The sequence below is a fragment of the Panthera tigris genome, chromosome X, assembly GCF_018350195.1.
Source record: "Panthera tigris isolate Pti1 chromosome X, P.tigris_Pti1_mat1.1, whole genome shotgun sequence".
NCBI lineage: Eukaryota > Metazoa > Chordata > Mammalia > Carnivora > Felidae > Panthera > Panthera tigris.
Genome location: NC_056677.1, coordinates 127,552,142 through 127,570,190, shown reverse-complemented (window position 1 = coordinate 127,570,190; position 18,049 = coordinate 127,552,142). Strand labels below are relative to the sequence as shown.

At 39.9% G+C, this 18,049-nt stretch overlaps 1 protein-coding gene across 1 annotated transcript in view; it reads right to left on the bottom strand.

Moving 5' to 3' along the window:
* The window catches only part of VAMP7 (vesicle associated membrane protein 7), a 57,565-nt gene extending 41,490 nt beyond the window's left edge, over positions 1–16,075 (bottom strand). The window contains exons 1-2 of the mRNA XM_007091211.3: positions 15,949–16,075; positions 5,069–5,223 (exon numbers count right to left, since the gene is read on the bottom strand). Coding sequence (XP_007091273.1) covers positions 5,069–5,214 — 146 coding nt within the window. The 5' untranslated portion in view covers positions 5,215–5,223; positions 15,949–16,075. The remainder of the gene's footprint in view (positions 1–5,068; positions 5,224–15,948) is intronic.
* Between the last annotated feature and the right edge of the window lie 1,974 nt (positions 16,076–18,049).

Genomic DNA, 18,049 nt, shown 5'->3' with positions numbered 1-18,049 from the left:
AACACTTTTTCTACCAAACACTCAACATTAACATTTGTTTGGCATCTACTTGGAGCCAGTTACTGGGCTGGGTGCTGAGGATACAAATAGGCAAAACCATCAGTCCCCGCCCACACCAAGATCACAGTGCAGGGAATTACAGAGCAACATGGTAAAATAGGATGAGGAGAGGCAGTACACGGTGCTCTGGCAACATAAAGGAGACACCTACAGAGTTTAGCAGAGGGTAACGGGAAAGACATCCTGGAGCAAGTGATGTGTAAGCCAAGACCTGAATAGTAAGTAGGAGATGGCAAGGTAAAGAGCAAACAGAGTGTTCCAGAGTAGAAAACCACTTGGAGATAAAACAAACAAACAAACAAAAAAAACCAAAAAAAACACATAATGGGTTTAGTAAAGTCAAGAGTCCACATGACTAGAGTCCACATGACTAGAGTATGAAATGGAAAGACAATTTGGCTGCACAGATGAGGCTATGGAAGTAAGCAAATACTAGGTTATACAATATGTTACAACCTCACTATGCTTTATCCCCAGAATAATGAACAAGCATCAGAGGGTTTTAGCCTGAGGAGAATGTGGTAAGATCGGCCACGTAAAAGGATGTTTTGGCTAGAACACGGAAAACAGACTGAAAGGAGGACCTGACAGGAGACTGCTGTAGTAGAGCAGGTAAGCAAATGAGGAGGGAAATAAACTAAAGTACTATGGGCAATGGAAAAGAAAAGAGAAGAAATAGAACAGAACTTGACAACTGGCTATTGGAAGTGAAGCAGAGGGATAACTCAATTTTGCCTCCTGGATTTTACCTTGGGCAAGTGGATAGATAGGAGTACCTCTTGAATTATACTTTTAATGTCCATATAGAAGCTTAATATGAATAACAAGGAGGTATGGGGAACTCAGGCAAAATGTCTTCCTCCACTACTCTAAAACCGTTCACATCAATTCCATCAATGGCTTCCACATCGCCATGTCCAGTGGCTCTCTCTGAAACATGGTAGTGTTGACCACTTCCTTCTTCTGAAAAGTGTTTTCTCTCCACTAGATTTCCCAACACCAGGCTTGCCTGGTTAATGTGGTAGTCTCTTTCCCTCTCTATTGATGTTTTCCAGCATCTTCAGCTCCCTGCTCTTTTCTCACACACTCCCTGGATGGTGGCATCCACTGTCATGTTTTGTTGTTGTTTGTTTTCAGCTACCACAATTATGATGATGATTCTCACATCTAGATCTGACCTACTTCCTGAGCTCCAGGCTTACATACACTACTGTCTACTAGACATACCCAACTGGACATACCAGTGACAACTTAAACACAATGTTCAAAATGGAAGTCATCAGTTTCCCCACAAAATTTGTTTCTCCTAAACCACATTAGGGAGTAACTTGGTGCAAAGACCACAAAAAGTTACAAGGCATGGTCCCTGCCACCGAGGAGCCTACCGTCAGGGGACAGAGAAAAAAATAAAGATTGCAATTATGATACAGAGTGATAAGTGCTACAATATGAATAAACAAAGGATGCTATGGAGACAAGCAAAAGGGAGGCACTTGGTCTGGTCTTGGAGTTCAGAGTTTCTAGAAAAGGAAATATCAAAGCTCAGAAAGACAAAGTCAGATTTTTAAAAAAGATAAACATTTTCCAGTAAAAGGTAATAGCTGCTGCAAAGAATAGGAAGAGAGAAAAAACCCAGCACTGAAATGAAAATAGCTAAGTATGGCTGGAGAACAAAACCAAAGGCTAAAGTAGTGACAGATGAGACCAGAGAAGGAAGCAGTGGCAGATCTTGAAGAATCTTCCTAGTCACATTAATAACTTTACCGACTGCACAGAGTAACTGCTGAAGAAAAGGGACATGATCAGAACTGCCCTTTTATTTTTTTATTTATTTTTTTTTTAATTTTTTTTTTCAACGTTTTTTATTTATTTTTGGGACAGAGAGAGACAGAGCATGAACGGCGGAGGGGCAGAGAGAGAGGGAGACACAGAATTGGAAGCAGGCTCCAGGCTCCGAGCCATCAGCCCAGAGCCTGACGCGGGGCTCGAACTCACGGACCGCGAGATCGTGACCTGGCTGAAGTCGGACGCTTAACCAACTGCGCCACCCAGGCGCCCCTGGAACTGCCCTTTTAGGACTAAAGTAATAATGAAGAAAATAGTTCATCTGGGACCTGTAAAATTAGCAAAAGTTTACCAGGGGGCTAGGAGGAGGAAGACAGTCCAAAAGCATGAAAAAATATACATATATACATATATAACAAAGCCGGGAATAACACAGCTAGGACAGGGTATGGCAAGGAGTCCTATAGAGATAAGGGTAGAAAGGTCAGGAATGGACAAAATTGTGAAGGCAGAGTTCGGCCTTTACTCTAAAAGCAATGGGTTTTAAGCCAGAAAGTGTAATCACAGGAATATGCAAAACAGATTAAAGGAAGGAGCAACCAGAAGCCGAATGGTTAGGAGGAAGCTATTAAAAATGAAAAACAATAAAGGCCTAAACTACCACTATGACAAGTGGGGACAGAGGAAATGGAATGGATTGAAAAATGTCTTGTAGGAGAATGGCAAGGATTTGGTGAGAAAGTCAAATATGATTCTTAAATTTTAGGCTTAGCCAACTGAATGGCTGGTGATGTTAAAGAAGAAAGAAATAGCAAGAGGAAGATCAGATTCAGGCAGAAATGGTTGTAATACAGTAAAAAAAAAATGGGACTTTTTTCTTCTGGTGTACAATAGTTAAAGATATTTTTAATAGAGATGATGGAACATGATTATAAGAAAGAAACAAAGAAGATTAAAAGGAAAAAACTCAGTGATGGAGCCTCACTCTAGAGAATACCGGGCAGGGGTAGATTAGGAAGCAGGTGGGGAGGCATGGCAGGTGCATAATGTTTCCTTCTTGTACTATAACCATATTTTCACTGGATTACATACTCTAGCTTCCCTTGTAGTTAGATATGGCTATGTGACTAAGTTCTGGTTGATAAACTGCGAGTGGAAGGTATATCCCCTACTTCCCGGTCTTGCCTCTAGAAGGTCTGAATGTGCTTTTCCTGGGCATTTTCCTGAGAACTGACTCGGAACACAGAGACCACAAGCCTAATAAGTCTGACAAAATTATAAAGCCAGACTCACAAGAAACTGGGATCACTTGACCCCTAAGACCACGTCTGGACTGGTAAACTATACCAGCGGGCAGCAGACTACAAAACCTGTATAGTTCCCAAAGATGACACACTCTCTAACACCCATTTTGGATGTGGCCAGATGATAACGGACCAGGAAGAGCCTCGTGGAGAACAAAGCCAAGATTCAGGGAGAAAAGACAAGGGAGTTCTTCCAATAAAGCAGAACCACTAACCACTCTAGGATCAGAACAGGAAGTCTTTGAAATGGCTGTGAAGTAGTTATTTGAACACTGCTAGGAAGCAGTGACCTCTACGTGTTTCTCATTGTTCCCTTTTCTAAATTGGAGTTTGTAACTTCCACTGTGGTGATGTTGTTCTTCTTCTACAATTGTCTATTGGGTTGGCAGGGGGAGCAGGGGGAACATATGACTTCTCTTTTAGTTTATGGTCAGTAGGTCACAGGAGCCACACCTGGGCCTGATGGAGAAGACTGCATGTCACCCAGACTCTCTGAGCTGGACAGTGACCAGGAGTCTTTCAGACCATCTCCTGCAGAGAGGATACGTGTTCTAGGTTTGGGAAGAAAAGTACGCACAGATATTTGAGTGGCCCAAAAGAGCAGAATGGAAGACTGCACAAGTTGTCTCCTAATATCCTCTAACTTCTAGAGCGATAGAATTTTAGCTGAACATACAGTTGCACAGCTATAAAGGACAAATTCTAACTTCCCTTCTAGCTAGGTTAGCTACATAACTATGTAGAGAAAAATAAAACGTAAGCAGAAACTTCTGAACAATAAAACATCGGCCTACTTCTGGACTTGGCCTTTAAAAACACTGGGCAAGTGCAGGGAGTTAACAAGACTAAAGGAGCTGCCTTGGCCACAGCTAATCGAAGACACTAACTTGTAAAGGACAGAGCCACCCCACCAGCCTGGAAGCACTCATCGCTGGGATACCTCATTTAAGTAACACCATAATTTGGGGTATCTCTCTTACAGTGATTTAGAGTAGGTCCTAAATTATACAAGGAGGTAGCTCTGGAAAGCAATAAGAACCTCCTTCTGAGATAAGAACTAAGGAAATCAGGATGAGTTAAATAACAAAAGTTTTTTTAAGTACTGATGAGGAAGGTGGAGGCACTTTTTATCCGATTACTAAGACTTCCCACCTGTGCCCTCCCCAACCCATTCTCCAACTGCCCACCAGACTCTAAAGCAAAACCTGACCATGTCACACCCAGCTGAAAACCTTCAACACCTTCCCATGGCCCACAGAGTAAAGTCCAGTCTCTTAACATGGCCTATGAGGCCCTATATGACTTCTCTTCTACCTATCTCTTAGCTTTGTTTTCACCAGGCTGGGTGCCAGTCAGAGAATACCACCTGCAGTTCCCTACACATGCCCTATGATCTCATGACTCCGTATTTCTCTACCAGCTGTTCGTTCTATCTAGAATGCGATCTCCCTACCTGCTACCTCCCACCATCTACTTCAATTATCTATGGATTTGACTTTCTCCTCCATTAAACTCTAACCTCTATGAGGGCAAATATTGTGTGATTTCTTGTTGTATTCCCAGCACCAAGCCCAGTGCCTGGCAATAGTCAAGTGCTCAGTAAATATTTACTGAAAGAATGAACAAAGGAATATCATCTCTCTTATCTGTTCCATGTTGCACATATCCTAGAGTTCTATAGCAAAGTCATTTTTACAAGTAACATTGCCATATCTTTCTTTAAAATAGTAATATAACTTCAATAAAATAATTTAAATTTATAATGAATAGAAGCAAACCATTTTCTAAGTTGGTAAAGGTTATTGTTCTGTCAGCTTATTTAAACTATCCACCAAGAACCTCGTTTTCCAGTTTTCTACTATGCTGATTATAATACAATTTACTTCTTTCACCCTCTACCCATGCAGAGCAGAACTCACTTGCCATGTGAGTACGTTAGTTTGTTATTTTCAGAAGGTATCTTAGCCAGAATCTGCTCGGTCACCTCCAGGAAGTTTCCTCCACACCAAGCATGTTTGGCAAGGATAGTCGTTCCCCTGGCAACAACTGCAAAAAGAATGGCCATGGCTTCAATCTATCAAAAGGAAAAAAGACACACAAAACTTAGAATATTTCTTTGACATTATCTTTCAAAAGAAAACTATCATATACCAACACCTACCCAAGGCCAGTATTTATTCAATACTCATTTATTTTTTTAATTGAAGTATAGTTGACACGCAATGTTACATTAGTTTCAGGTATACAGCAGAGTGATTTGACAATTCTGTAAGTTATGCTATGCTCACCACAGTGTAGTTACCATCTTTCACCATGCAAAACTATTACAACATATTGACTATAATCCCTATTGTATACCTTCTATTCCTATGACATTGATTCCGTGACTGGAAGCCCGTATCTTCCACTCCCCTTCACCTCTTTTTGCCCACCCTTCTCCCCTCTGGCAACCATGTTTGTCCTCTGCTTTTATACATCCGATTCTGCTTTTTGGGGTTTTTTAATGCATGTTTTTTTACATTCCACATGTAGGTGAAATCATACATTTGTCTTTCTGACTTATTTCACTTAGCATAATACTCTCGAGGTCCATCTATGTTGTTGCAAATGGCAATGGCTCATTCGTTTTTATGCCTGAGTAATAATATTCCTGTGTGTGTGTGTGTGTACGTGTGTACACCACATCTTTATCCATTCATTTACCAATGGATACTCGGGTTACTTCTGTATGTTTATTATTGTAAATAATGCTGCAATAAACATAGGGAAACATACACCCATTGAAATTAATGTTTTTGATTTATTCGGGTATATCTAGTAAAATTACTGAATCATATGGCATTTCTATTTTTGATTTTTTGAGGAACCTCCATACTATTTTCCATTGTGGTTGCATCAATTTACATTCCCACCAGCAGTGCACAAGGGTTCCCTTCTTTCCACATCCTAGCCAATACTTATTTCTTGTCTTTTTGATAGCGGCCATTCTGACAAGAATGAGATAATATCTCATTGTGGTTTTGATTTGCATTTCCCTGATGTTAGTGATGTTGAGCTTCCTTTCATGTGTCTGTTGGCCATCTGTATGTCTTCTTTGAAAAAATGTCTATTCAAGTCCTTTGCCCACTTTTTAATTGGATTATTTGGGGTTTATGGTGTTGAGTTATGTAAGTCCTTTGTATATTTGAGATATTAATCGCTCACGAACCTATCATTTGCAAATATCTTCTCCTATTCAGTAGGATGCCTTTTAGTTTTGTCAGTAGTTTCCTTCGCCGTGCAAAAGGTTTTTATTTTGACATAGTCCCAATAATTTATTATTTTTTCCCTTGCCTCAGGATACATATCTAGAAAAAAATGTTGCTAAAGCTGATGTCAAGGAAATTACTGCCTATTTTTCTTCTAGGAGTTTTACAGTTTCATGTTTCACATTTAGGTATTTAATCCATTTTGAGTTTATGTATGGTGTAAGACAGTGGTCCAGTTTTCCCAGCATCATTTGTTGAAGAGACTGTCTTTTCCCTATTGTATATTTTTACCTCTTTTGTTGAAGTTTAATTAACCACATAATTGTGGGTTTATTTCTGGGCTCTCTATTCTGTTCCAATGATCCATGTGTCTATTTTTGTGCCAGTACCATATTGTTTTGATCACTACAGCTTTGTAATATATCTAGAAATCGGGGATTATGATACTTCCAGCTTTGTTCTTATTTCTCAGATTGCTTTGGCTTTTCAGGGTCTTTCATGGTTCCACACAAATTTTAGGACTATTTGTTCCAGTTCTGTGAAAAATGCTATTTTGATATGGATTGCACTGAATCTGAAAATTGCTTTGGGTAGTATGGACATTTTAACAACATTAATTCTTCAAATCCATGAGCACAGGGTACCTTTCCATTTGTTTGTGTACCTGGAAACAGTATTGACCAAGGTCAATAACACTAACACTAACACTAATGTAAGACACTTAAAAACAGGCTTAACAAAAAGGTCACAGTCTTGTACAAACTTACGACCCTAAACCATGTTGATATGCATAGACATATAGAGATACACCAAATATGTACATGTGTGTGTATACAACGTAATGTATGTCACACACACACATTGATAGGGTGCATTTACAAATTATACAACACAATCAGATATCACCACTTGAAAAGCAATTACCATAAGCAAAGGGACATAAATAGAGGTGTTTCATCCTTTTTTTAACTGAGGCACAATTAACATACAGTGTTATATTAGTTTCAGGTGTACAGTATAATAATTCAACAATTCTGTGCATTACTCAGTGCTCATCACCATAAGTGTACTCTTTTTTTTTTTTTAATTTTTTTAACGTTTATTTATTTTTGAGACAGAGAGAGACAAAGCATGAACGGGGGAGGGGCAGAGAGAGAGGGAGACACAGAATTGGAAGCAGGCTCCAGGCTCTGAGCCATCAGCCCAGAGCCCGACGCGGGGCTCGAACTCACGGACCGCGAGATCGTGACCTGAGCCGAAGTCGGACGTTCAACCTACTGAGCCACCCAGGCGCCCCTCCATAAGTGTACTCTTAATCCTCTTTATCTATTTCACTCAACCCCCACCCCCCCCCACCCTCTGACAATCACTAGTTTGTTCTCTGTATTTAACAGTCTGGTTTTTTGTGTGTCTCCTTTTTTCTTTGTTCTGTTTCTTAAATTCCACATATGCAGTAATCCCATCCTGAAAATTCATCCTAAGAAAATAGTTCAACAGAAGTTTGACTCTAGATTCACAAAAAATACATAATAACAATAAAAATAGCTCATATTTATTAAGTGTTTACTGTGTGCCAGAGACCATTTTAAACACTGTACAATTATTAACTCAATCCTTTCATCAATTACATTATACACTATTATGATACTTATACTAAACTGAGCAAACTGAAGTATAGATGACTTACACAGTTTTCCCAAAATTACAGAGCTAGTAAGTGGTAACAGCTGGAATTTAAACCCAGGTGGTATGGTTCTAGAACCCACAATCTTATCCCAAACTATGTAGTGCCTCTACTTTAAAGGCATCATCCATAATAGAAACAAACTGGAAACAACCCAAACCTTCTATAAGAGGAATGGCTCTATAAATTATGGTAAGGTCTTTCATAAACAAAACATTTCTAAAACAATATACAGCATGAGTTTAGGTCTATTTTTCTCATATAATGAATTTGTACTATTTTTTCCATGTAACTTCCTCATCATTTCTCTTATCTATAGAATAAATTTATAAAAAGAGATGACAAAGTACTTTTCTATTCTAACTCTTCAACTTAATGTTTTTTGTTAACATGTTCAGTTTCATCCAACAGGCCAGTGGTTCTTAAAATGTAGGTTAATGAGTTATCCTGGGCAGAAGAATGACAGTCACTATTAATAATTCAAATTCTTGGCATCATCACCTGAAATTCTGATCCAGTAGGCTTGAGGTGACACCATGGAAATACGTATTTAAGACAAGCCTGTCTGGATGCAGGTGATTCACACGACCATATTTTGTGAAATACAGCAACAGACCATAAAAATGCTTGAGGTCAGGGAATCCTCAGACTCCTTTCTGGAATCTCACACTAAAAGACAGCACACAGAGAAGCAGCACTCATCTGTCACTTGAGCTAAACACCTCCAGGGTCTCTTCTTCACTCTCCAAATAAGGGTATTCCCCCGGGTTGTGTCCTTCGCCATCATCTTCTTTCTGGATTTCTCTTTACACACATGTATCAAGTTACAATTTCCAAATCACTTTCTTGTATATTATATCCCTTGATCCTAAAAGCCTCAACTGACCCTATAACATGCCTCAGGTACTGCTTCACTTCTTAAAATCACAATCTACACACTATCTCTGCTTCTCTAGTTCTTACCTCTTCAACTTACTATAATCTGGGTTTTGCCCTAAAGAGTCCACAAAACCATGCTTGCTAAGATCATCAACAGCCTCTACGCTACAAAATTCAGTGGACACTTCTCTATTATCACTTACTTGACCTCTTAGGAACAGTCAACATTGCTGACTAACCTTCCTTCTTGAAACACTCCTACATGTCTGGATGCTCCTTGTTTTCTTTTTGAGCCCTCCTCTTCTAGCTAACTTCTAAATGTTGACTTTCCATGGGTATTAGTTCTACGCTCTCATCCCAAGAAGAGCTCATCTACACCTGTTATTTTAAATATGATTTATTTGCTGAAGACATTGCATATAGAAAAAAAAAAAAAACAAAGGCACAACCAAAGTTAAGGGAAAACCAAAGACAAAATTCACGGCACAACAAATAGTTGAGAGAAAAGTAGATGAACAGGGACCCACAAAGAAGACTGAGGAGGACCAACTGAGAAAGTCAGAGGAAAGCCAGAAGAGTGTGGTGGCCTGAAAGCCAAAGGGAAAGCAAGCTTCAAGAAGGAACAAGTGTCAGCTACTACCTGTGTTCACTGATGCATAGTAGGGAGACTGTAAAAGAGCCACTAAAATTCAATAAAGAAGCAAGTCATTAGTCAAAGAGATATGCAGTAGAATGGAACAAAACCACAAAGAGAAACAGAGACAAGAAATTATATGGTCCATGAGACAGATGAAAAAGTAGCAGCTTCAGTCCCTTAGCAGCTTCAAGAAGTAAACTGAATTTGGCAACAATACAAAAAAAGTCTACTGTCTTAGTGGACCAGAAGTTCATTATGAACTGACATAGGTAATTGCTTAAAATGCTTACATAATCCTAAATTACATTAAGAAACAGTGTCTTGATCTTTTAAAGTACTATTACCATTATACTCTGTGCTGGTTAGAATACATGTGGAATACTGAACTCAACTTTGAGTATGGTATTTCAAGATTGGATGGAAGGGCAACATTATGGTTAAGGAACCTGGACATGCTATCATTTGAAGAATGGCTAGAGAAACTAGGAACAGTTAACATTAAAAAAAGAAGACTTAGAACGTGACAGCAGCCTTGAAGTTTACATGAAGTACAGTCACCTAGAACAGGGAGTGCATTATTTGGAATATAATTAGGAACAAATGTCTGTTAAACATCAGGTACACAGCCACAGAAATTTCTACTTTCTTCTCATGTGTCAATAATAGGAATTTCTTACTCTCTTCTAGACTGTTAAAAACCTCACCTATTATCAAGTCTCATCTTCCCCCACTGTAACTCTCTTGCAATAGAATCTTTAATGTCTTTTTCAGCTTTTTTTTTCATTTTTTAGAGACAGTGAGCATGCATGTGGGGGTGGGGGGGCAGAGGGAGAGAGAGAATCTTAAGCAGGCTCTAGGCCCAGCACAGAGCCTGACGTGGGGCTCAGTCTCATGACTGAGATCATGACCTGAGCCAAAATCAAGAGTCAGACACTTAACTGAGTGAGCCACCCAGGAGCCCCATCTTTTTAAGTTTTTAATTCCAGTTTAGTTAACACATAGTGTAAAATTAGTTTCAGGTGTACAATTCAGTGATTCAACACTTACATAAAACACCCAGTGCTCACAAGTGCATTCCTTAATCCCCATCACTTGAACCAGTAATGTCTTTTTTTTTTTTTAACATTTATTTTTGAGAGAGAGAGAGAGAGACAGAGTGTGAGCAGGGGACTGGTAGAGAGAGAGGGAGACACAGAATCCGAAGCAGGCTCCAGGCTGTGAGCAGTCAGCACAGAGCCCGACGCGGGGCTCTAACTAAAGAACTGTGAGATCATGACCTGAGCCGAAGTTGGACGCTTAACCGACTGAGCCACCCAGGTACCCCTGAACCTGTAATGTCTTCATGAGTATTGGGATAATAGAAACAGCTGTAAAAGAATACTGCATTTAAAGTGAGAAAACCTGGCTCTGCTAATTATTAGCAGTATGTGAATGTCTAATAAATCCTAACATGCTATATAAATATAATATTCAAGAAAAAAAGAATGAAAAAGATAAGCCAGAGAGAAAAGAGAAGGGGAAAAAAACCCAATGATGAAATATAAAGGAAAGCCCTGTCTCAACACAGTTCTCTTTCTCATTCCTTTCTGGGTCCCAGAGCCGTTATCCCAATTCTACTTCCTTCCTGCTAAGAGTCCTGTATGAGTTTCCTGTGGCTTCCTTGACAAAGTATCAAAAGCTGCAAAGGCTTAAAACAAGAGAAATTTACTGTCTCCTACTTCTGGAGGCCAGAAGCCCAAAATCAAGATGTTGGCAGGGCCAGGCTCCCTCTGAAATGTGTAGGGGAGAATCTTATCTCTTCCTAGCTTCTGGCAGTTTGCTGGCAATCCTTCACATTCCTTGCCTTTTAATGCAGCACTTCAATCTCTGCCTCCATAGTCATATGGCATCCTCCATGTGTACCCATGTCTTCACACAGCAGTCTCTGTGTCTTTTCTTATTAGGACACCTATTCCAGTAAGTCCTCATTTTAACTTACATCTTAATTACATCTGCAAAGACCATCATTTCCAAATAAAGTCACATTCATAGGCACCAGTGGTCAAGATTCAACATGTCATTTTTGAGGACACAAAACATCTTAGAAACTCACTGTTCCCCCCAATCATTCCTACTCTCTCTTCTACATGTATTCACATCATCCCAACTTGCCTCCCACTTCTCTCCGAAACCATTATCCTCTTTCCTTACTCACATTATAGGCCTGTCTTTAGGGTGATGGGCCATAAGGGCAACCTCCAACAGCCTGGAGTTAGAAAGACCTGTTTCTACTGCCTAGAAGATTCCAAGGAAAGGTCATTTTTGTTTCAGTTACTGGGATTCCAAAAAAAAGATATGCTATGGAGGAATCCAACTGAGAATTCTAGATGTAGTTTTTTATAGAGAAATTATTAAATTGTGGTGAAGGTCTTTAAGTCCATTAAATTAAAGATTAAGTAAGATGTTACCAGTTGGCATAACAACTGAAATGCCCTGAATAGCATTATTTATAAAGAAAAAGGCATCAAGTTTCAAATAATCTTAAAAAGGAATTTTTGGAATATATCCATTAGTAAGTAATGGATTACCTGTATTAAAAACAAAGTGCTTCCCATACCCCATCCAGAAAAAAAAATAAAAATAAAAAAAAACAACAAATTGCTAACAAAATAGCACAGCAACAATACAAACACTGCTCCTCAGTGGAGGCATCTTCAAGTAGAGGTTGAAGACTGTTTTAGAGAACTGAGTAAAGAAAAAGGCCAAGTCAATTTTTCTCACATTCAAGTCTATGTGTTCTGACAAATTTTTAACGTTGATTTATTTTTGAGAAAGAGAGAGAGACAGAAGGAGGGGCAGAGAGGGAGACAGAGGATCTGAAGCTGGCTCTGCGCTGACAGCAGAGCCCAATGTGGGGCTCAAACTCACCAACTGTGGGATAATAACCTAAGTCAAAAAGTCAGATGCTTAACCAACTGAACGACCCAGGCACTCCTAATTTTTTAATTCTATATTTTTATTTTGATAACATCAAAAAATTTATGTACATATTCTGGATCTACACATACACCTTATAAACGAGCAATGGCACACAATTCCATGCTGCATTTGCATTATGAAGGCCTAAGTGCCAAGAAATTCTCTAAAATGACAGTGCCTAATTTTTAATGTCTTGGAAGCATGTGTCTGGCTGCTCTTAGGCTAGCAAATCCTAAAATCATAATGACAATAATGACTCAAGAACTCCTGTATTCTTGTTGTGTTTTTTAATCAGTTACAAAGACATAATTTATCTTTTGCAGTAACAATTTACAATTGAAATCTATCTGCATAATAAAAACCTTTTATTTGAAGAATTAAGACTTGACATGCTGAAGATGACAGAGTAGCAGAATAACATTAACAATTATCTCAGGCTAAGGAGAAAATAATACTTAAAGATATGTCTGAACCAAGCAGAAACCAAATGATACTATAATGTGTTTTATGAATAAAGGATGTGCAACTGTTCAAACAAAAAAGAAGTGGAAGAATTAACTTCTGACATAGCCCATGGTTATAGTCAGTGTAAAATCAAAAGAACACATTCTGTATCATTATTTATATTATTGCAAGGGGGTGTGTTATGTTAATCCCTGCAACAGTTCATTAGCAGAATGTTCCACAGGAAATACATAATGGCAATTAGATTTTTTCCACCCTTTTATACTATTAAATTGGCCCAATAAATTAAATGGGAGAGGGGCATGGAAAGTGCTCAGGAAAGGATGGGAACTCATTCTAGGGGGGAGCTATGGAACAAGAGAAGCTATAGAAATGAGATCAAATTAGGGAAGGTAAACTAGCCTGATGAGATGGAATGGTCCACATTTGGTGGTTGGGAAGGACTAGGGATAAGTCTAATGACCTTATATAAAGAAGGCCTTGTATAAGTTAAGTAATTAATGGATTGGATCAAATAGTTTTTCTATTTCAGTTCAACACATATGTCCTAAGGGTTTACTATATGGCAACCAATGTAGTAGACACTGGTGGCATGAAGGCCATTAAGGACGGACCTCTATACTCAAGGGAGCCATAGTATAATTGGAAAGAAAGACATAAACAAATAAATGAAATAAAGTATAACCAGTGAATAATCTAAAAATGTACACAATTGTTCAGATTTCTTAAAGTTTTGTGATTATTTCACCTGGGTGAAGAAAAAAAAAAACAGGTGTCAGCCTATGTATTAGGAATTTCCTCAGCATAAAGAAGATGTGGTATATATACACAATGGAATATTACTCAGCCATCAAAAATAATTAACCAATGTGGATGGATCTGGAGGGTATTATGCTAAGCAAAATAAGTCAGAGAAAGACCAATACCATACGACTTCACCCATATGTGGAATTTAAGAAACAAACAGATGAACATATGGGGGGGGGGAGGAAAAAGAGAGGGAAACAAACCATAAGAGTCTTGAAGACAGGAGAACAAACTGAGGGTTGATGGAGGGAGGTGGGAGGGCTCGATGGGTGATGGGTATTAGGAGGTCGCTTGTTATGATGAGTACTGGATGTTGTACTTAAGTGATGAATCACTGGATTCTACTCCTGAAACCAAAAATGCACTGTATGTTGGGGCACCTGAGTGGTTCAGCTGGTTAAGTGTCCGACTTCGGCTCAGGTCATGGTCTCATGGTTCATGAGCCCAAGCCCTGTGTCTGGTTCTGTGCTGACAGCTTGGAGCCTGGAGCCTGCTTCGGATTCCTTGTCTCCCTCTCTCTGCCCCTCCCCTGCTCTCTCTCTCTCTCTCTCTCTCAAAAATAAATAAATAAACATTAAATTTTTTTAAAAAATAATGCACTGTATGTTAACTAGAAATAAAAATTTGAAAAGGAAAAAATATATGTAACTCAGATTTTTAAAAAAGCATTTCATTAACATACTGTTAAAATTATTTCTCTTTGGAAGAAAGGTCAAAGTCTATTTTATCATTACTGGCTTTCCAGTGCCCAGCACAGTGCCTGGCATATAATTTTCCCACAAATATTTGTTAAGTGAATGAATACTGAGCATGTTTTGGTTTAAACAACAGATAACTTTATATTCAGTAGGACCTGGTAAGAAGGATATTTTGATTACTAAATTATCTCCTTAAGTAAGATAAAGCAGTTGAGCTGCCTTAATCTAATCTAATCCCCAACTCTTCTGTCCTGGTCTTAGGAGGAAATAAGCCAATGGCAGAAAAACTACCAATTCTGATGTAATAACCTTAGAGGAGACAGAAGAATGATGAACAAATATTGATATGGCAGAGGAAAATGTGTTTATGAAAAGCCTGGAGTCTGGTCACAGACGTGGTGTATTCTTCTTGGCGTTACAAATATTCTTTCAGGGTGATGTTCTGAACCCAACCCAATCCCTCTGACTTTCTCAGGATAGAAGCCTACCCTGCTAAGTCAACAACCTGTTCTATTTTATATTAACTACCACCACCACCACATCACATCATCTGGATTATTCCTGTTCCCCCCCCCACACACACAAACACGTTAACTAATGAGAGTAGCAATCTCGTATGTCTTGTTTCTAGCTATATCCTTTGAACTTGGAAGAGTATCTAGAACATATTAGCTGTTCAATCAATATTTGTTAGACATATGAATGGGTCTGGTCTCAGCCACAGCTATTCAAAGGGAAAACATGTCTCTGGGATCAAGTGTGGGGCAATGGAGGTACAGGTAATTGAGAGCAATTAATAAGACAGAAAGAAAAGGACTTGACAACTGGTCGTTTGGGGCGGCGGTTATGGGAGAGGGAGATATAAAGCATTTACCGAAGTGTCCAGTACATGGCCAGAGTTTGTTAATTATTGGCCAATTATAACAACATACAGGTCTGACGCTGTGGAAATAGATCTGGGTAGAGATACAGGGTACCTATCCGAACTGAGGCAGAAGAGGAATGTCAACAATGGGTGGTGAAGAAACGGCACGCGGAAGGATAGAAACCCACGAAGGAGTTCAGAAGTAGGAGATGAAGCAGAAAAGTGACGTCATCAAAACAAGGGCGTAGAGACGAGTCGTCAAAAGACTCAAGAGAGGTCTTTTAGAATACGAACTGAGGGAAAGTTAACATCTTCCTCCTCCTGTAACAACTTAAGTGACGCATTCTGACACTCTTTAATTCGAGGCCTTTTCAGAGGCAGAAAACGCACTTCGCCAAAACTGAACCTACCCGACAATTCGAACCGTCGACATCAGAGAAGCCCAAGTCACCCTTGCACTGCTTCCTCAATCCACCCCAGCACCTTCCAGTCCACACCTCTACCCTCCCTCCGCCGTCGTCTCTCCGCCTCCTGCCGAGCGTGCCCCGTTCCATTTACCTGTCCGGGCACCCCCTGAGAGCGCGTGGGCTCAGGACAGAGGGGCGCAAGTCAGAACCGGACCGCCGATTGCCCGCTCCCAGAGGAGGCTGGGACCCGACGCCGCCGGCTTCCGCGTAAAGCGCCCCGCCCGCGCGCGGCCTCCTGGGAATGTGAGCGCTCCTCCAATGGGAGTGGGCTGGGGGGGCGGGGTCTGCTGCATTCCCATCCCCAACACTTCCCAGCAGCCGCACTGCATTCTGGGAATGGTAGTTCCAATTGGCTTATAGCCCGGTCTGTTGCACAGTTGGTAGGTAACTTGTCATAAACAACATCAAGCGCTGATTCTCCGGCAAAAGAAAAGAACGCACAAAAGGAAAGGGCCACAAGGAGTCCACCAGTATTGAGTCTGCGAGATAAACGAAGAGCGAAGCTTACCCCGCCATCTCCCTGCTTAGTGTCAGCAGTCAACGTCTCCTGTTACTTCACAAATAAAATAGAATTAGTCTCACAGGAACTCTCTACTTTCGCCACGAAATTTTGTGACCTCCTTAGACCCTCAACAATCTTTTCTCCCATGCTTTTGTAGTAATAATAATAATAACTCCTCTCCTTTGATCTAAGCTCCCCCGTCCTCTTTTCATTCGTATTCCAGTCTTGCCAACTCAGAGTCTAACTCCACTGATGAGCCCTTCTGTCTCGTGACTCTTCAACGGCTCCCTGTTTATTCCCTCTTTATTATCAGCATTTAAAGACCGGCAGAATTTCTCTCCTCTAAAACATTACAAAGTCGCCTTTCTCAATCCCACACCCCCCCAAACCTGTCACCACACACAGACTTAACCTGTGGTCTTTTTCCCACCTCTCTTTTCTAGTCAAAATTCTCAACTGTGTTGCTAAAACAATTGTCACTTTTCAACAATTCCCATACTTCAAACTTGCAGGATTTTACATTGCTTATTTCCTCCTTCTTTAAATCCTCTGTCTTAGAATGGACTTCTTTAACAAAATATAATAAACTGGATGGCTTAAACAACAGAAATTTATTTCTCAGTTCTGGAGACTGAGAAGTTTCATACCGGAATGCCAGTCAGTTGGGTTCTGGCGAGAACCTGCTTGCTGACTTGCAGACTGCTGCCTTCTTGCTGTATCCTCACATGATGGAGAGACATCAGCTCTCTGACACATCTCTTACAAGGGCACCAATCTCATTCATGAGGGCTCCACCCTGCTGGCCTAATTACCTAGAAAGGCACCACCTCCAACTAGCATCACATTGAGGAGCAGGGCTCCAACATATGAAAAGGGGGATCACAAACATCCACTTATTAGCGCCCTCTATTCTTTTATCTCTAAGATGGTGTGCATTCCTTGTTCCCCTCCCAGTTCTGTGGCAGCTCATCATTTTCCTTTGAAATGTTCATGTTCTATAGTGCTCCATCCTACACTCTTTTCTCATTCTTCACAAGTTTCTTGGGTGATCTTACCATTCCCATTGGTTTGGTTGTCATCTGTATGTTGATGATTCCTACATATAGGGAGCCCAGAAAAGACTCCTGTAACCCAGACTGAAATACCTAATGACATATGGGCATCTCTTTCAGGTGCTTAAAACTTAACATAGTCCTCAGTTGACCTAAGACATTTCTACTCTCCCCTCTCCCATAACCTGTTCCTCCTTCTCCTCTAATCCCGTGTCAGTGAACAGCACAACCATGCAATCAGTTGCCACACCAGAAAGCTGGCTATCATTTTGAGTGATTTCACTCCCTCAAAATTCACATCCATACAATCATCAAGCCATACTAATTCTGTCTCCTAAATACCTCACTTCTCAAGCTTCAGTTTTCTCATCTTTAAAATAAGGATAATAATAGCACCTGTTTTCATGGTTTGTTGCAATGATTAATGAACAAGAGTGTGAGGCAGAGAGTAAGCACTCAAGGACAATAAGTATTTATCAAACAAGCATGGTGTTTGTCATTGGTTCTCCTTCGTTTGGTCTTACATAATGGTAAGTAGCATTTACTTTTATTTAGTTTATATTCAGGGAGATAAATAAAAGGAAAAAATGAGAAATGGTGAGATATTTTGTGCAGGTTACCTCTATTCCATTCCTCTG